The sequence below is a fragment of the Pediculus humanus genome, genomic scaffold, assembly GCF_000006295.1.
Source record: "Pediculus humanus corporis 1103172107480 genomic scaffold, whole genome shotgun sequence".
Classification (NCBI taxonomy): domain Eukaryota; kingdom Metazoa; phylum Arthropoda; class Insecta; order Psocodea; family Pediculidae; genus Pediculus; species Pediculus humanus.
The window spans coordinates 84,131-98,702 of record NW_002987097.1 but is presented as its reverse complement, the minus strand read 5'-3'; the positions used below and the strand labels follow the sequence as shown (position 1 = coordinate 98,702).

Here is a 14,572-nt window from a genome sequence, read left to right as displayed (position 1 = left end):
TTTTTTCTTTAAATTAAATTAAATTAATTGATGACGTCATTTTAACTTTCGTGCTTTAAATTAATAATAATAATAATAATTTTTCGAATTTTCCAAATTTTTTTTTTTTTTTCGTTTATAAATTTAACGTTATTATCATTATTATTATTTCAATTTTAAACCCGACGGATTTCATACGCGTATTGATCGGAATTTTCCAGGATTCATTTCCGGTTTTAAATTCCAAGTTTGCGGGTATCGGTGGCGACACCGGAAATCATACGGCGGAAAGATGCACCGTTTCCGTTTTTATTACCCCACGACTACTTCATTTCCGTTTCTTTGACTTTTTAAAGTTTTTTTTTTTTTTTTTCCCGTCGGTACGAATATAATTTACGACAATCGTACTTTTCAAAATGACATCCGGTTGTTGTTTGTTTCGATCTCCCCTGTTTCATCTGCGTTTGTCGAAAACGTTGTCCAGATCCTCTATCGTAAAATCACATTCTTTGATCATTCATTCCAAAGCTTTTCCAGTACGATTATTATTATTATTATTATTATTAATTCACAGGAAGATGTAGGCGGTGAGAATGCTTTCAATGTTGTCAAGTTATTATTAAAAACTTTTAAATAATTTTAATTACGTCAAACAATTAAAAAAAAAAATTTTTAATCATCATTATTATTATTATTATCATTATCATTATTTAAATATCTCGTCGATTATAATAAGAAAAAAAAAAAAACTCGACTTGAAGATTCTTTTTTTTTTTTCGTTAAATTGAATAATTAAATATATATAATAATGTTGGCAATCGTGAGATTTGTTATATAATATATTTTTTCGTGTGAAAAAAGGATTTGGAAAATTCCAAAAAAAAAAAAATCCAGTAAAATAATTTCCAGTTCGCCCTAATTAATAATTTTTATTATTATTATGGTTTTTATTATTATTATTATTATCATAATTTTAAACAGGATGTAAATTAATTGCTCGTTTTTTTTTTTTTTATAGTTTAAATATTTATTTAATTTAATTTATTTATATTATTATTAATAAAAAAAATCCTTGAAAATTTTAACACGAGAAAAATAATAATAATAATAATGATAATAATAATAATAATAAATATTAATTTAATAATATTAGAGGATGTGATTCATATAAAATTTGATTTGATTTTTTTATGGGGAAAAAATAATTGAACCGTTTTTATGTAAATTTTCCGGTTTAGATCGTCCGTTAATTTTTTCCCGTCGAAATCGAAATAATAATAATAATAATAATGATAATAATAATAATAATAATTTTTTTTTTGTTTTACCGCGTCTCGAATATATTTTTATTTGCAGGGAAAATATATCGAATTTCAATGTTTTCTCACAGAGTAAGAAAAAACGTCAGAATCGTTTTCAATTTTAAATTTCCCGCCAAAAACGAAAATGAAAAAATGTCTGACCGTTTGAAAAATTATTAATTTTTATTTTATAATTATTTTTAAAAAATTCGGGGGGGATGGGGATAGGGAGGAAGGTTTCGATCGATCGCCTTGATGAATATCTTTCGGAAAAAAAAAAAAAATTGACGGTTTTAATGTCGTGTCACTAGTAACAAGGTTCGAACGGACGGGGGAGGGGGGAAATAAGTTTACCTTTGGGTTTTATATCAATGTTAAATATTGTAATTTCACAAAAGTTATTAATTCACAATAAAAATTTTTTTTTTAATTTAATTTTTTCGATCGTGGCATCAGAATAAATAAAATAAGTTGGGAATCCTTTTTTTTTTTTTTTTTTGTTTCCTTGAAATAATATTCTCGAATATTTATTTTTTTTATTATTATTTGTGAACCCTTTGATTCACCGTTTTCCTTTGTCCGGAGACACGTAATTTTATTATTATTATTATTATTATTATTATTATTATTATTATTTGGGTCAAAGTTAGTGTTTGCCCTTTTTGACCATTGCCAATGATTTGTCGTCATCGGGTAATAAAAGTTATTATTATTATTAAATCACCGCCGAATGTTTTAATACACGTTTGAAATTTTTTTTTTTTTGCTAACTGATTTTTATGTCGCATCATTCAATCAATTAATCGATAAATCGATAGATCGATCGATCGATTCGCGTCGGTCATTAAAATGTAAAAAAAAAAAATTTTTATGTACATTTTCACAAAGTTCTCGTTTTAAATTTGACCTTTTTGTATTTTTTTTTTTTTTATTAAAATTTTCGGAGATGCTTTTATTTTAACGAAAATGATGATGATGATGATAATGATAATGATAATGATATTTTATTAAATGCGACCTTCGAATTTTTTATGTATTGAATTTTTTTTTTTTTTTTTTTACCTTTAATAACTTTTTGCATTTTTGTTGTTGTTGTTGTTGTTAAATTAACATAAATAGATTCATATAAAGCTGTTGAGCTTGAAGTGTCACGTACGTACGTTAGGGTCTAAAATAGTATGATGATGATGATGATGATGATGATGATGATGGTGATGGTGATGGTGATGGTGATGGTGGTGGTGGTGGTGGCAAAAAAATTTTTTTTTTTTCTGATGTTAGGCGGACCGTGCTTTCAACCATTGATGTTCACCTTGGAATAACTTGACCTATTAAAGGCCAAGGTTCATCATTTCTCAGATTCTTATCGAATTCACTAAATATTATTATTATTATTTTGTTCATAAATGGTAACCATGTTTGTTTTCGATATAATATTTAATAAGAATTTCAAATGCGAAAAAATTTTGTGTGAATCTCTCTCTCTCTCTCTCTCTCTTGAGAACGACGACGACGGTGATGATGATGATGATGGGAGTGATGCCGATGATGATGATGACGATGATGAGGGGGGTGATGATGATGACGATGGTGATGACGGGGGTGATGATGACGATAGTGATGGAGGTGATGATGATGACGATGGTGATGGGGGTGATGATGATGATGATGATGGGGGTGATGATGATGACGATGATGATAAGGATGATGATGACGATAAAGATGATGATGACGATGATGATGGGGGTGATGATGATGATGATGATGAAAAATGAAAGGAAGCAAATGATAATAATACTAAAGAAACTTAATCAATAAAAAAAAAAAACCTAAAAATTTGACCTTTGATTTATTAACAAATTTTATCGTGTGACAAATCGTAAAGTAGGAAAAAAAAAAAAACAGGATTTGACCTACCTGAAGATTAAAAAAAAAAAAAAATCCCACGGGAGAAAAGAAGTCGGGTTCGATCTCGAAACAAATGTCAATTCAATATTTATTTATTTTATGTATAGTTACAAAAATCCGTATGTAAAATTTATATGTGAAAAAAAAAAAAACGAATTTTTTAAGAAACCGCAACCCGAAACGACAATTATTGTGTAATAATCTACTGACACGACGTTATTATCACAGTCATTAATAAAAACGTTGTGTAAATTTTAAAGAAGATTCGACATTAAAAAAAAAAAAAAAAACCGGGACATTAAAAAAAAAGTTTTTTTTCTTTCTTTTTTTCTCCGATATTTATGCTAATATATATAAAACAAAATTAATTATTATTATCATCATCGTCGTCGTCGTCGTAATCATTATTATTATTAATATTATAATGGACAGACCATAATTTTAATTTTAATTTTTTTCTTCTTCGATATTCGAATGAAAAATAAACATAATTTTAGATATGAGAGAGAGAAATGTGCCTGCCTCGAAGTAAAAATTCAACTTTGTTGCAAATCATAACGCCCTTTTTTTTTTTTTTTAAATGTTCTATTTCGTAATTCTTACGACTTTTTTTAGTTTTAATGTGTGTGCGTGCGTGTGCGTGTGTGTGTGCGTGTCCGTCGTGTGAATGTTTTTGATGACTCTTTGCCCTCTACCAGGTTAGCTACCGCATTTTTCTTTCTTTCTTTCACGTATCATTAAACTTCATATGTGAATTAATAAATAGACTGTCAATTTAGATTTCAAATCAATTGTAATAAAAGAGAGAGAGAGAGACGGGAGGGAGAGAGAGAGAAACAAAATTCAAAGTTTAATTATAAAAAAAAAACACGTCGTGCACGTTCGAAGCGTGGGAGTAAAAAAAAAAAAAAAAATAAAAAAACATCCTTAGTTAATATTAAATGTCGTGGCAATAGAAAATTTCAACTTGAGTAAATATCAATAGAGAGAGAGAGAGAGAGAGAGAGAGAGAGATAGAAAACAAGTTTATTAATTTCATTACGATAATTTATAATAATTTAAAATTAGCGTTTTATTTCATTTTCTTTTTTTCTTATTTATTGTTTTTTGTTAAATGCAAAAAAACGGAGGGGAGGGGGGAGGGGGGAGGTTTTTCTACTGCTTGAATTAGTCGGGATAAGAATAACAACAAACGAACAAATAAAATTTTATCCCGTATAAAAAAAAAAAAATCCATCGGGATATGGAAATCCAAGTTTTTTTTTTTTTTTTTTTTTTTTATAAAAGACAAGTTTGATTAATTATTATTATTCTTATTATTATCATTATCCTTCATTCCCGGAAAAGTTTATTATAGTATTAGAATGGTAATAATAAAAGAATTTCGTTTTTTTTTTTTTTGTTATTTGTTGAATGTAACATTTTTCATTTGATACTTTTTCTTTTCTTTTTTTATTTTTTTTTCAAAGAAATATTACGTAATTCGAATCATCATTATTATACTTTTCTTTTGTGTGTGCGTGTGTGCGCGCGCGTGTGAGTGTGTGCGTGTGTCCCCGCGCGTGTGAGTGTGTGCGTGTGTGTGTGTGTGTGTTGTGCGTGCGAGTATACAATCAATTTTATTATTAACTAATAAAAGTTGTTTGATTTTTTTTTTTCGTTACATAAATTTTAAAAAAAAACGTTTAATTAATTATTAAAAGTTTTTGGTAATAAAAAAAAAAAAAAAAAAAAAAAAAATCATTTAATTTTGATGAATTCGTCATTTCCGGTTATTATACAAAAAATTTGAATTTTCTATATTTACTTATTTATTTATTTAATTTTTTTTCTTGTATATAAACGTTTAGAGAAAAATTCGACCGGATATTTACTTTTTTTTAAAAATGTGTTTTTTTAAATTGAACACGTCTCGTTCGTAATTCAACGTAAGAGAAATAATAAAAATAAAATGGCGGGCAAAATGGCGGGTAATTTTCTTTGTTTACATTTGCGAATCCATATAAATTAAGTTGGTAAAACTGTTTCGGACGATTTCATTTGAATGTTAAACCGTCGTTGCCAACTCAAACCCTTTCTTTTTTGTTCAATGAGTAATGTAAAACATTATTTTATTTTATTTTATTTTACTTTATTTTTTAATTAGATTAATAGTTATTAATCATCATTATTATTATTAATATTATTACTTCTGCTATTATTTTTATTTAACTTATTAAAATTAAAAAAAAAAAAAGAATTAAAAATTTTTTTTATTATTTTATAATTGTCGTTATTATTATGTCTCGTAAATTAAACATTTCATTTTTTTTAAAAATATTTATTATATGCGTATCTGCGATTTTTTTTTACTTAGAAACTATGGAAAAAGAAATTTATGAAAATAATGTCAAACAAAAAACGGATATTAATAATAATAATAATAATGATTTGGTAATTGATAATAATAATAATGATTTGGTAATTGATAATAATAATAATAATGATTTGGTAATTGATAATAATTATAATAATAAAAATGAAATAAGGTAATTTGTACTTTTTTTGTTTTTTTATCAATGAGTATTAAAACATCTGTGTTAGTTTTCTTTGTTTTAATTAAATTTAATAAATTAGTAAGGAATCCATTGTTCCTGATGATGATGATGATGATGAAGAAAATTTGAAAAATGATTTTAACAATATGTACGGTGACAACATTAAACTTATTTATAAAAATAGTATTTACGGTGATGATGATGATGATGAGAAAGATGATATTAATAATAATAATAATTACAGTAATAGAAACAAAGGAAATTTAAATAGTTTAATCGAAAATTACATTCAACGTTATGTAAATTTATTTCTCAAAACATGCGAATTACAAGTAAGTTTATATTTTTTCTTTTATCTAAATATATATATATGTAAATATAGTTAAAAGTTTTATAATGATAATGATAATAATTGATTGTTAATGATAAATTTCAATTTGCAGGATTACAATGTTGAAAAGGATGGGAATGGTGACATGATTCAAACAGTTTTAGAAGTTAAGATAAGTCCTCATGATCTTGCTTTTCTACAAAATTATTCACAAACGAAAGGGAAATCAACACAAAGAAATTTATTCAAATTGGAATCGATATTGGTTAAAATGTTGAAATTGAAAAAGGATAAAAGTTTGCCTAAATATTCATCGTATATTGAAAATATAATTAATTACATGATAAATTTTTTAAAAGATGATTCAAATCACAATCATCATTATTTAACATTTTTAATTACATATATTATTTTATTTCGTAAAAAATTATTCAGTTGGTTTTCGATAATATTTATTATTAACGTTTTAATACTCAATGAAAGTTATTTAACTTGCAATAGAAAAATTAGAGTAATTATTAAGTTTACATTGTGGAAAATGTGAAATAATTTTACCTTGTTTACCTTGTGTAGTTTTCATAATATTTATCATTATCATTTTTAGGAAGCAGAATTGGAATTATTATTTAAAACAACACAAAATGCTGGTAAATCAAATCCATGTGATCCATCGAGTAGACAATGGTATGACAGTGTTTTGTCTTTGGTATACACAAACAATGATTGTTTAAATTATCATAAGGAAATGACGAGGAATCCGAGAGAAGAAATAACATTACTTCAGTGCATATATGATACATATGCTATGTACACAATTATAAAACCTTTTAAATTCTTTGGAATGGCATTGTCTGGACTCAGCGATGAATTTATAGGTTGGCACTCGTGTTAATTATTCAATACATTCAATATCGTGGGCATCATTTATATGATTTTTTATGTATTTACAGGTAAATTTGGATGGTTCACAAAAGAATTAATTGGAATCCCTGTACTTTTATTCGTTTTCATAACATTCTGTTATTTCATTTTGGAATTTATTAAATTTTTAATAAGTCACAGTGCTTTTAGAAAAAGCGAAGATCATAAACATTCGATTGAATTTGATTTGAAAAAATTGCAAGTATTTTTTATATGACATCATTGTAAATTTTTCTGTTATCGAGTTTGTGTTTTAATTAATTGCCTGTTGTATTATTCGGTTAGGAAAATTTTAGAAGAATCGTCGAAAAATGGAAAAGGGGGGGCAGCAGTCGAAGGACAAAGGAAAAAGGAGAAAGAGAAGAAGAAGGAGAAAGAGGAGGAGAAGGAGAAAGAAAGAAAGAAAGGTTTTTATTTGTGATACTAATAATAATAGTTTATATGGGGAAACGATAAGATTAATTTTTTTTTTTTTTTTTTTTTCTTTTTTACAGTCGCGAAAGTTTTCGTCCATCAACGTTAAAATAATCATAATTTTTTTTTTGTTGTTGTTGTTTTATAAAAAAAAAATTAAAAATAAAACGTTTGTAAATTTTTATTTATTTATTTATTTTTAAAATTTTGATTGATGTCGTTGCAGTTAAATGAAAATCGTTGGTAGTTATTAGACAAAACGAAATTTTCCGAGAAAAAAAAGGAAAAAAACAAAATGGCGGGCTCAAGTGGAATGCAAGCGAGCGAGCGAGCGAGCAAACAAACAAACAAACAAGTAAATTAATAAATTATTTTAATCGTAAATAATATTTATATAAAAGCAACCGGAAAATATATGTATAAATGCCGGGGGAGGGGGGAAATGAAGGAGGAGGAGGAGGAGGACGGGTGGGGGAGAGGATTAGAATTAAATAAGAAAAAACGTTTTGAATCAAAGTCTGTTGCATAAACAAACGGATTCTTTACCCGTATTATTATCATTATCATTATCGTTTTGCATCCCAGAGTATTGATCCGGAGTTTTTCACAATCGCCGCCGCTACCGCCACTCCTACCACCACCACCACCACCGCATCCCTTATACGACGTCACAATCCTCCCTTCCAATGTTTTCATTCCCTTTTCTTTCCTTTGACTTTATTATCCCTTGACGTCCCGCTTTCTCGCCCGCACCGCCTCCGCATTATTACCTCCAAGTATATTTGGACTTTTATTTCTCCCCTTCATTCAGTTTTTCGGTTGCATACATCTATATATCTACATTTAATCAAAGTAAGGTTTTTCACAAACCGGGACACTAAGTTTTTTATTTTTATTTATTTTTTTTTTTTTTTTGGTGAGAGAAAAAGCAGAAGACAAAATCACACATCATTCGTAATTTTTTTTTACCCGTTTTGTGTTTTGTGCGTGTGTGCGTTTTTTAGTTAAAAAAAAAATAATAATAATAATGAAGAAAATAATAAGACAAGGGGTAAAAATTATTTATTTATTTTATTTAATTTAATTAATCGAATAATATTAATTTACACGCATTTTACGCAGTTTTAAAAGTGCGTGCGCGTAAATAAAAAATAAAAAAAAATTTTTTTTTTGTCGATTTCGTTGAATTTTCAGGGCGGTATTTGTGAAAAGGATACGTTTGTGCGTGTAACAAACATATTTTTTTATTTTTTTAAATGTAATATTAAGGTGTACGCACGCACGCACACACGCACCTTAAACGCACAAGTGGTATTATTATTATTATTTTTTTTTTTTTTTTTGATTATAAATTAATTAAACGTTATCGTTTTTATATTCTCGAAACGTAATCGTTTCTTAATATTATTATCATCATCATTATTATTATTATTATTATCATTTTTTAACTTGCTTTTAAATATAATTTTAGCATAAAAACAAGTAATAATGATAATAATAATAATAATATTTTTTAAACTAAATTAAAAATTTTTTTCGTTTAACTAATTTAATTTCATCAATTAAATTAAACTAATAATAATAATGATGATGATGATGATGATGATACGATTATGGTTTTTTGTTGGTAACGTTAATAAGAAATTTTTTTTTAAAAATGATAATAATGATTAGGTATAATAATAATAATAATAATAATAATAGTAGGAGTAATAAGTTGATTGATAAGTGTGTGTGTGTGTTTTATATAAACGATTAATTAGAGGTTGTTAATTATATATCATTATTATTATTATTATTATCATTATTATTATTATTAATTAGCATAATTAAAAAGTGTAAAATTATAGAAATTGTGTGTGTGATCGACCGCGAAGCAACGTTTGTATAAAATTGAATGAATCACGTTTTTTTTTCAATTAATTAATTAATTATTAATTAATTAAACGTTAATTTGACGTTTTTATTTTTTAATAAGAAAAAAGGGGGGCACAATTTAAATTTCGTTGATGTACCTGGGGGGGGGGTGTGCGTAAGAGGTCAAAAAGTCGTCGATTGTTTGATTACCGTTTATTAAAATTTTATTTATTTTTTAATTTTAAAATGAGTAAAGAAACTAAAGGGAAATTTCGTTTGTCACACGCACGCACACACACACACACACAGGTGGTGGTGATGATAATGATGATGATGAGGTTAATGTGATTGGATTTGATTCATTCATCATCATCATCATCAATGAATGCCTTTTTTTTTTTTTTGTATGATTTTCATTCAGTTTACATTCTTAATTTTCATTCATCATCATCATCATCATCATTATCATCATGGGTTGTTAAAAGGGTTCGTGATGAGAATTTAAAAAAAAATTATTGCCATTATTTTTTACATCATTCGGTAAAGAGAGTAAGGCGGGGGCGTAAGGGTCAATAATGACGATAATAATAATAATAATAATTTGTGACGACATCACTTCACAAAAAAAAAAAAAATTATTAAATAAATGGCGTTTGATATTAATTTCCACAGAGAGATAGTGAGAGAGAGAGAGAGAGAGAGAGAGAGAGAGAGAAAGGTTCACACACAAAATTTGAATGAATAATTAAATTAAAAAAGGTCGACATGAATATTTATTTGAAATTTAAAAAAAAAAAAAAAAATCACGAGGGAGCATCAGGAGACTATAATATAAATAATAATAATAATAATGATTATAATATCGTATACAGGAGCTTGATGTAAATTATAGGGAGAAAAAAAAAGAGGGAGAGAGAGAGAGAAAGAATTTGTCATACTGCGACATATTAATATTAATATCATCATCATCATCATCATCGTTGTTGTTGTTGTTTTGAAAATATTTTTTGCTGTTGTTTTTAAGAATCAAAATTTTTTGCTGTCGTTTAAATTATTATTATTATTATTATTATTCAAAATAAACAAGGGTTAAATTTTATTAATATAAATATATTTATATAAGTGGTGAAAATGAAGGACGAATGTTTGAAATGTGTTGAAATATCTTCTGCTTTTTCCTGCCTGTTGCTCGTTTTTATGTTTTTTTTTTGTCGGGAGGAGAGGAAGTGAGGAGGGGTAGGGTGTGCGTGTGAAGTCCGACGGAAGGGGGGTGGTTTTAAATATTTTTCAATCAAAAATTATTTAATTTACCTCGGGGATAAAAAAAAAAAAAGTCGGTTCGCCGCATAATTGGTTATCACGAAATGAATGATATCAGTCAAGGTCATTTGTAGGCGTGCCAACGTTAACGATATTCATGAAAAATGTTTTTTTTTTTTTTTCACCCGCGTAAATTTTCATTTAATGATTTTAAATTATCCCGAAAACTCAGCATCCCATAAAGATTTCAATGTTTTCGTGGAGGGGAGGGGGGAGGAGTCAGGGAAAAGGTTAGGGATGAAAAGGGCGGGGTTAGATATGTTAGGCACACGAATGATAGCAAAAAAAAAAAAAATTCATTAAAATTCATTGATTGCCGCGGTGTTATTTATTGGCCAAGGCCCCCCTTTTTTATTAAAAAAAAAAAAAACATTTTCGACGAATTGATTTTTTTTTGGGGGGCGGGGGAGGAGCTAACAAAAAAAAAAAAAACTTTAAATTTTGTCATTTGTCATTTGTTCTTTTTCCCAAATTTTTAATAAATTTTACGAAATTTTATAAATGTGGGGAGGGGGGTGGAGAGAAAGAAGAAAAAAAAATATTAATAATAATAATAATTTTTCCGTTTGTTTGAACATTCCCAGATTTTTCCATCCATTTTCATCCTCCCACACGCGAAAAAGATGAAAATCTACGCATGCGTAATAATAATATTCAATGCATCATATATTACATGGAATAAGAAAGGAAGAAAGGAAGAAAAATTTCCCCTCTCTACCCCCTCCCTTCCGTACCCCCTCCCTCCCCCGGATTACATAAAACGGTTATTTTCCTTTGCATCGTGGCTTTACCGCATTTTCACTTGCAGATTTTTTTTTGTTTTTGGTCTTACGCGCATGCGTATATAATGCGTAATGAAAAAAAAAAAAGAAAATCCTTTCCTTTAATTTAACCGATACCTTTTTCAATTTTCTCGCCATTTTTCACGTATCATCATCATCATCATTATCATTATGAGTTTTTTTTTTTTTTTTTTAAATAAGATAAAACGACGTAATATAAATTGATGGGAAAGAATGAATGAATGAATGAATACTATCGATTCTTTTATTATTATTATTATTATTATTATTATTATTGTCATTATCGCCGTCTTTATTACGATATTATTAATAAAATTTACTTTTAAAAAAAAAACTGTTAAGGGTGTTCGAGATGTAGAAAATTGTTTGTTTGTTTGTTTTTGCGGTCGTGACGTCATTCGAGATATCGAATTTTTTATATATTAGTAAATAAAGATACGAAAGAAATAATTTTTGTCGTGGTTGTAGTTGTTGCCTTTTTCCCCACGCACACGCGTTTTTCCCGTTGAATTTATAAAAATGATAATAATAATAATGATAAAATTTTGTTTGTTTTTTTTTTTCAGTTTGAAATGATCGTCTGCTAGTTCGTGCGTCGAGTGATAAGAAACAAAAAAAAAACTTTAACGAAAAAAAATTTTTTTTTTTCCCCCTGGTAATTATGCGTCGTTTGTCGCGTAAAGGAAAAAAGAAAAGGATGATGACGTCGACGACGATGTTTTATTGAGAGAGAGAGAGAGAGAGAGAGGTAGAAAACAAGACGACCGTTATATTTTTAAGGAGAACACGTCAGAGAAGAAAAACAAGAACAAAAAATTTGTCAAATTTTTCGATATTATGGATGCGAGGAATCGCATTAAAATATCGGTAAGTGTATTATTATTATTATTATCATTATTATTATCGTTATCGTTATCATTATACACGCAACGTTTTTTTTTTCCCTTTCAGTTTTTTTTCTTTTTTCTTTATTAAATTCCGAGAAAAATGTTTAGATATAATAATAATAATAATAATAACGCTGGAGAAAATTTATATTTTTTCCATTTTTCCAAAAACTTTTTCTTTTTTTTTTTTATTTCATGCGATCGTTAATAAATAATTTCAAATTTTTTTGTTTCGTTTTTTAAAATTTCAAGGTTGCCAACAGTTAAAAAAAAAAAAAAATTCCCTCTTTTAAAATTTTTTTTTTTAAATTCGCGAGAAAATGATTCGATGGAAAATTTTTTAAATCGTTCATTATTATTATTATTATTATTATTATTATTATTATTATTATTATTATTATTAAATTTTAACGTTCGAGTTATTTTAGTTGGGGGAGGGGCGAGATGGGGGAGGGAAAGAAAATGGCGTCCCATCTGTTTTTGTTGTAGTGGTCGCCATTTTTTTTTTTCTCATGCACGATTTTAAGTAAAATCAAATTTTTTTTGTTTCACGTAAAAAAAAAAAAACACGAAAATATTATCGATCGTTTCGATCTGATCGTAATTATTATTATTATTGTTACTAAAAAATAATAATAATAATAATAATGATAATAATAATAATAATAATGATAATAATAATAAACCGCATTCCAAAAGTCTGTGACTGGCGCCGCAGAAATAAAATTTTTTTTTTGTAATTACTCATTAATTCCATTATTTCAATTTGGGTCAAGACTAAAATAATAATAATAATAATGATAATAATGGTGACGATGATAATGATAATAATAATTTTTTCTCGTTGTTTTCTGTCGTTTCGACTCCGATTGTTTCCCCCCCCCCCGTTTATTTGTTTGTTTGTTCGTTCGTTGGTTTATTAATTTTATTTTGTTCGTTTGTTTGTTTTTTATTCCAGCTGGATAAAATAATTATTATTATTATTATTAATACGGAATTAAAATTAATAAAAAAATTCACGAGGACAAATACAAAGGTGAAAAATTTGGAAAATGCTGGGGGGTGAGGCTGGAGCTCCTAGTTTTAGGATGCCAGAACAGAGCAACGATTATAGAGTCGTCGTTTTCGGAGCCGGAGGAGTCGGTAAAAGTTCTCTCGTTTTGAGATTCGTCAAAGGAACTTTTAAAGAATCCTACATACCGACAATCGAAGACACGTACAGACAGGTGAAGAGAGATTTCGATTAATCGATCGATCGATCGATGGATCGATCAATCGATTTTAATTCGATTATATATAATTTTTCCAGGTGATTTCGTGTAATAAAAACGTTTGCACACTTCAAATCACCGACACGACGGGTTCGCATCAATTTCCGGCAATGCAAAGGCTATCGATAAGCAAAGGTCACGCGTTCATATTGGTGTACAGCGTGACGTCGAGGCAAAGTTTGGAAGAACTTAAACCCATATGGGAAGTCATAAAGGAAATAAAAGGAAACGAATTGGCGAGCATACCCATAATGCTCGTGGGTGAGTGTGTCACATTAACTAAACGGAAACGGAAACAAAATAAGAAATTGTTAAAACCGGAAACGGGTACAACTCGTTAAAAAAAAAAAGAAAAATCTCACAACAATAATAATAATAATAATTTTTAATGAGTTTCTGATGAGGTTTATTCAAACGGATTTAAGGGGGAAGGAGAGGAGGAGAAGAAGGAGAAGATGAAGGGTAGTAAGATAAAGGGGTAGTATAGCTTTCGTAAAAATTACGAATGGTTTTATTATTATTATTGTAAGGAAAGAAGAGAAACATGGCGATTTTTCACTTGCAGGAAATAAATGCGACGAAATGGAAAATCGTGAAGTCGATTTATCCGTCGGCGAGGCCGAGGCACAAAGTTGGGGTTGTTCGTTCATGGAAACATCAGCGAAAACGAATCACAACGTCAACGAACTTTTCCAGCAGCTGTTAAACATGGAGAAAAATCGTAATATATCTCTACAATTCGATGGTAAAAAAATAAGATCCGATAAAATGATGGCGACGGGTAAAATAAAAGAAAAATGTTTAGTCATGTAGTTGTCACGGACGAACGGATGGACGGACGGATGGACGGGGGGGGGGAAGGTTAAAATGAAAATCAATCAATTATCGATCAATCAATCATCGAATTTTTCATTTTACTATTATTATTATTATTATTATTGTTTTGTCAACGAACAATGAAAGCGCTTTAAATAATAATAATAATAATAATAATAATAATAATAATATTGTGTTAAATAATTTCAACGATTATTGGGTGCCAT

The 14,572-nt window shown here is 27.8% G+C and overlaps 2 protein-coding genes across 2 annotated transcripts; both read left to right on the top strand.

The window, feature by feature from the left end:
* Window positions 1-6,147: 6,147 nt before the first annotated feature.
* Window positions 6,148-7,194, top strand: Phum_PHUM134760 (uncharacterized protein; the record flags this gene model as incomplete). The annotated part of the gene is made up of 3 exons (XM_002424488.1): window positions 6,148-6,321; window positions 6,661-6,931; window positions 7,007-7,194. 3 exons carry the CDS (start codon window positions 6,148-6,150, stop codon window positions 7,192-7,194), a joined length of 633 nt encoding a protein of 210 aa, XP_002424533.1.
* A 6,116-nt stretch (window positions 7,195-13,310) lies between these two features.
* Phum_PHUM134750 (GTP-binding protein Di-Ras2, putative) lies at window positions 13,311-14,342 on the top strand (the record flags this gene model as incomplete). Its single annotated transcript, XM_002424487.1, has 3 exons — window positions 13,311-13,484; window positions 13,568-13,790; window positions 14,095-14,342. The coding sequence occupies 3 exons, from the start codon at window positions 13,311-13,313 to the stop codon at window positions 14,340-14,342; spliced, it is 645 nt and encodes a 214-aa protein (XP_002424532.1).
* Between the last annotated feature and the right edge of the window lie 230 nt (window positions 14,343-14,572).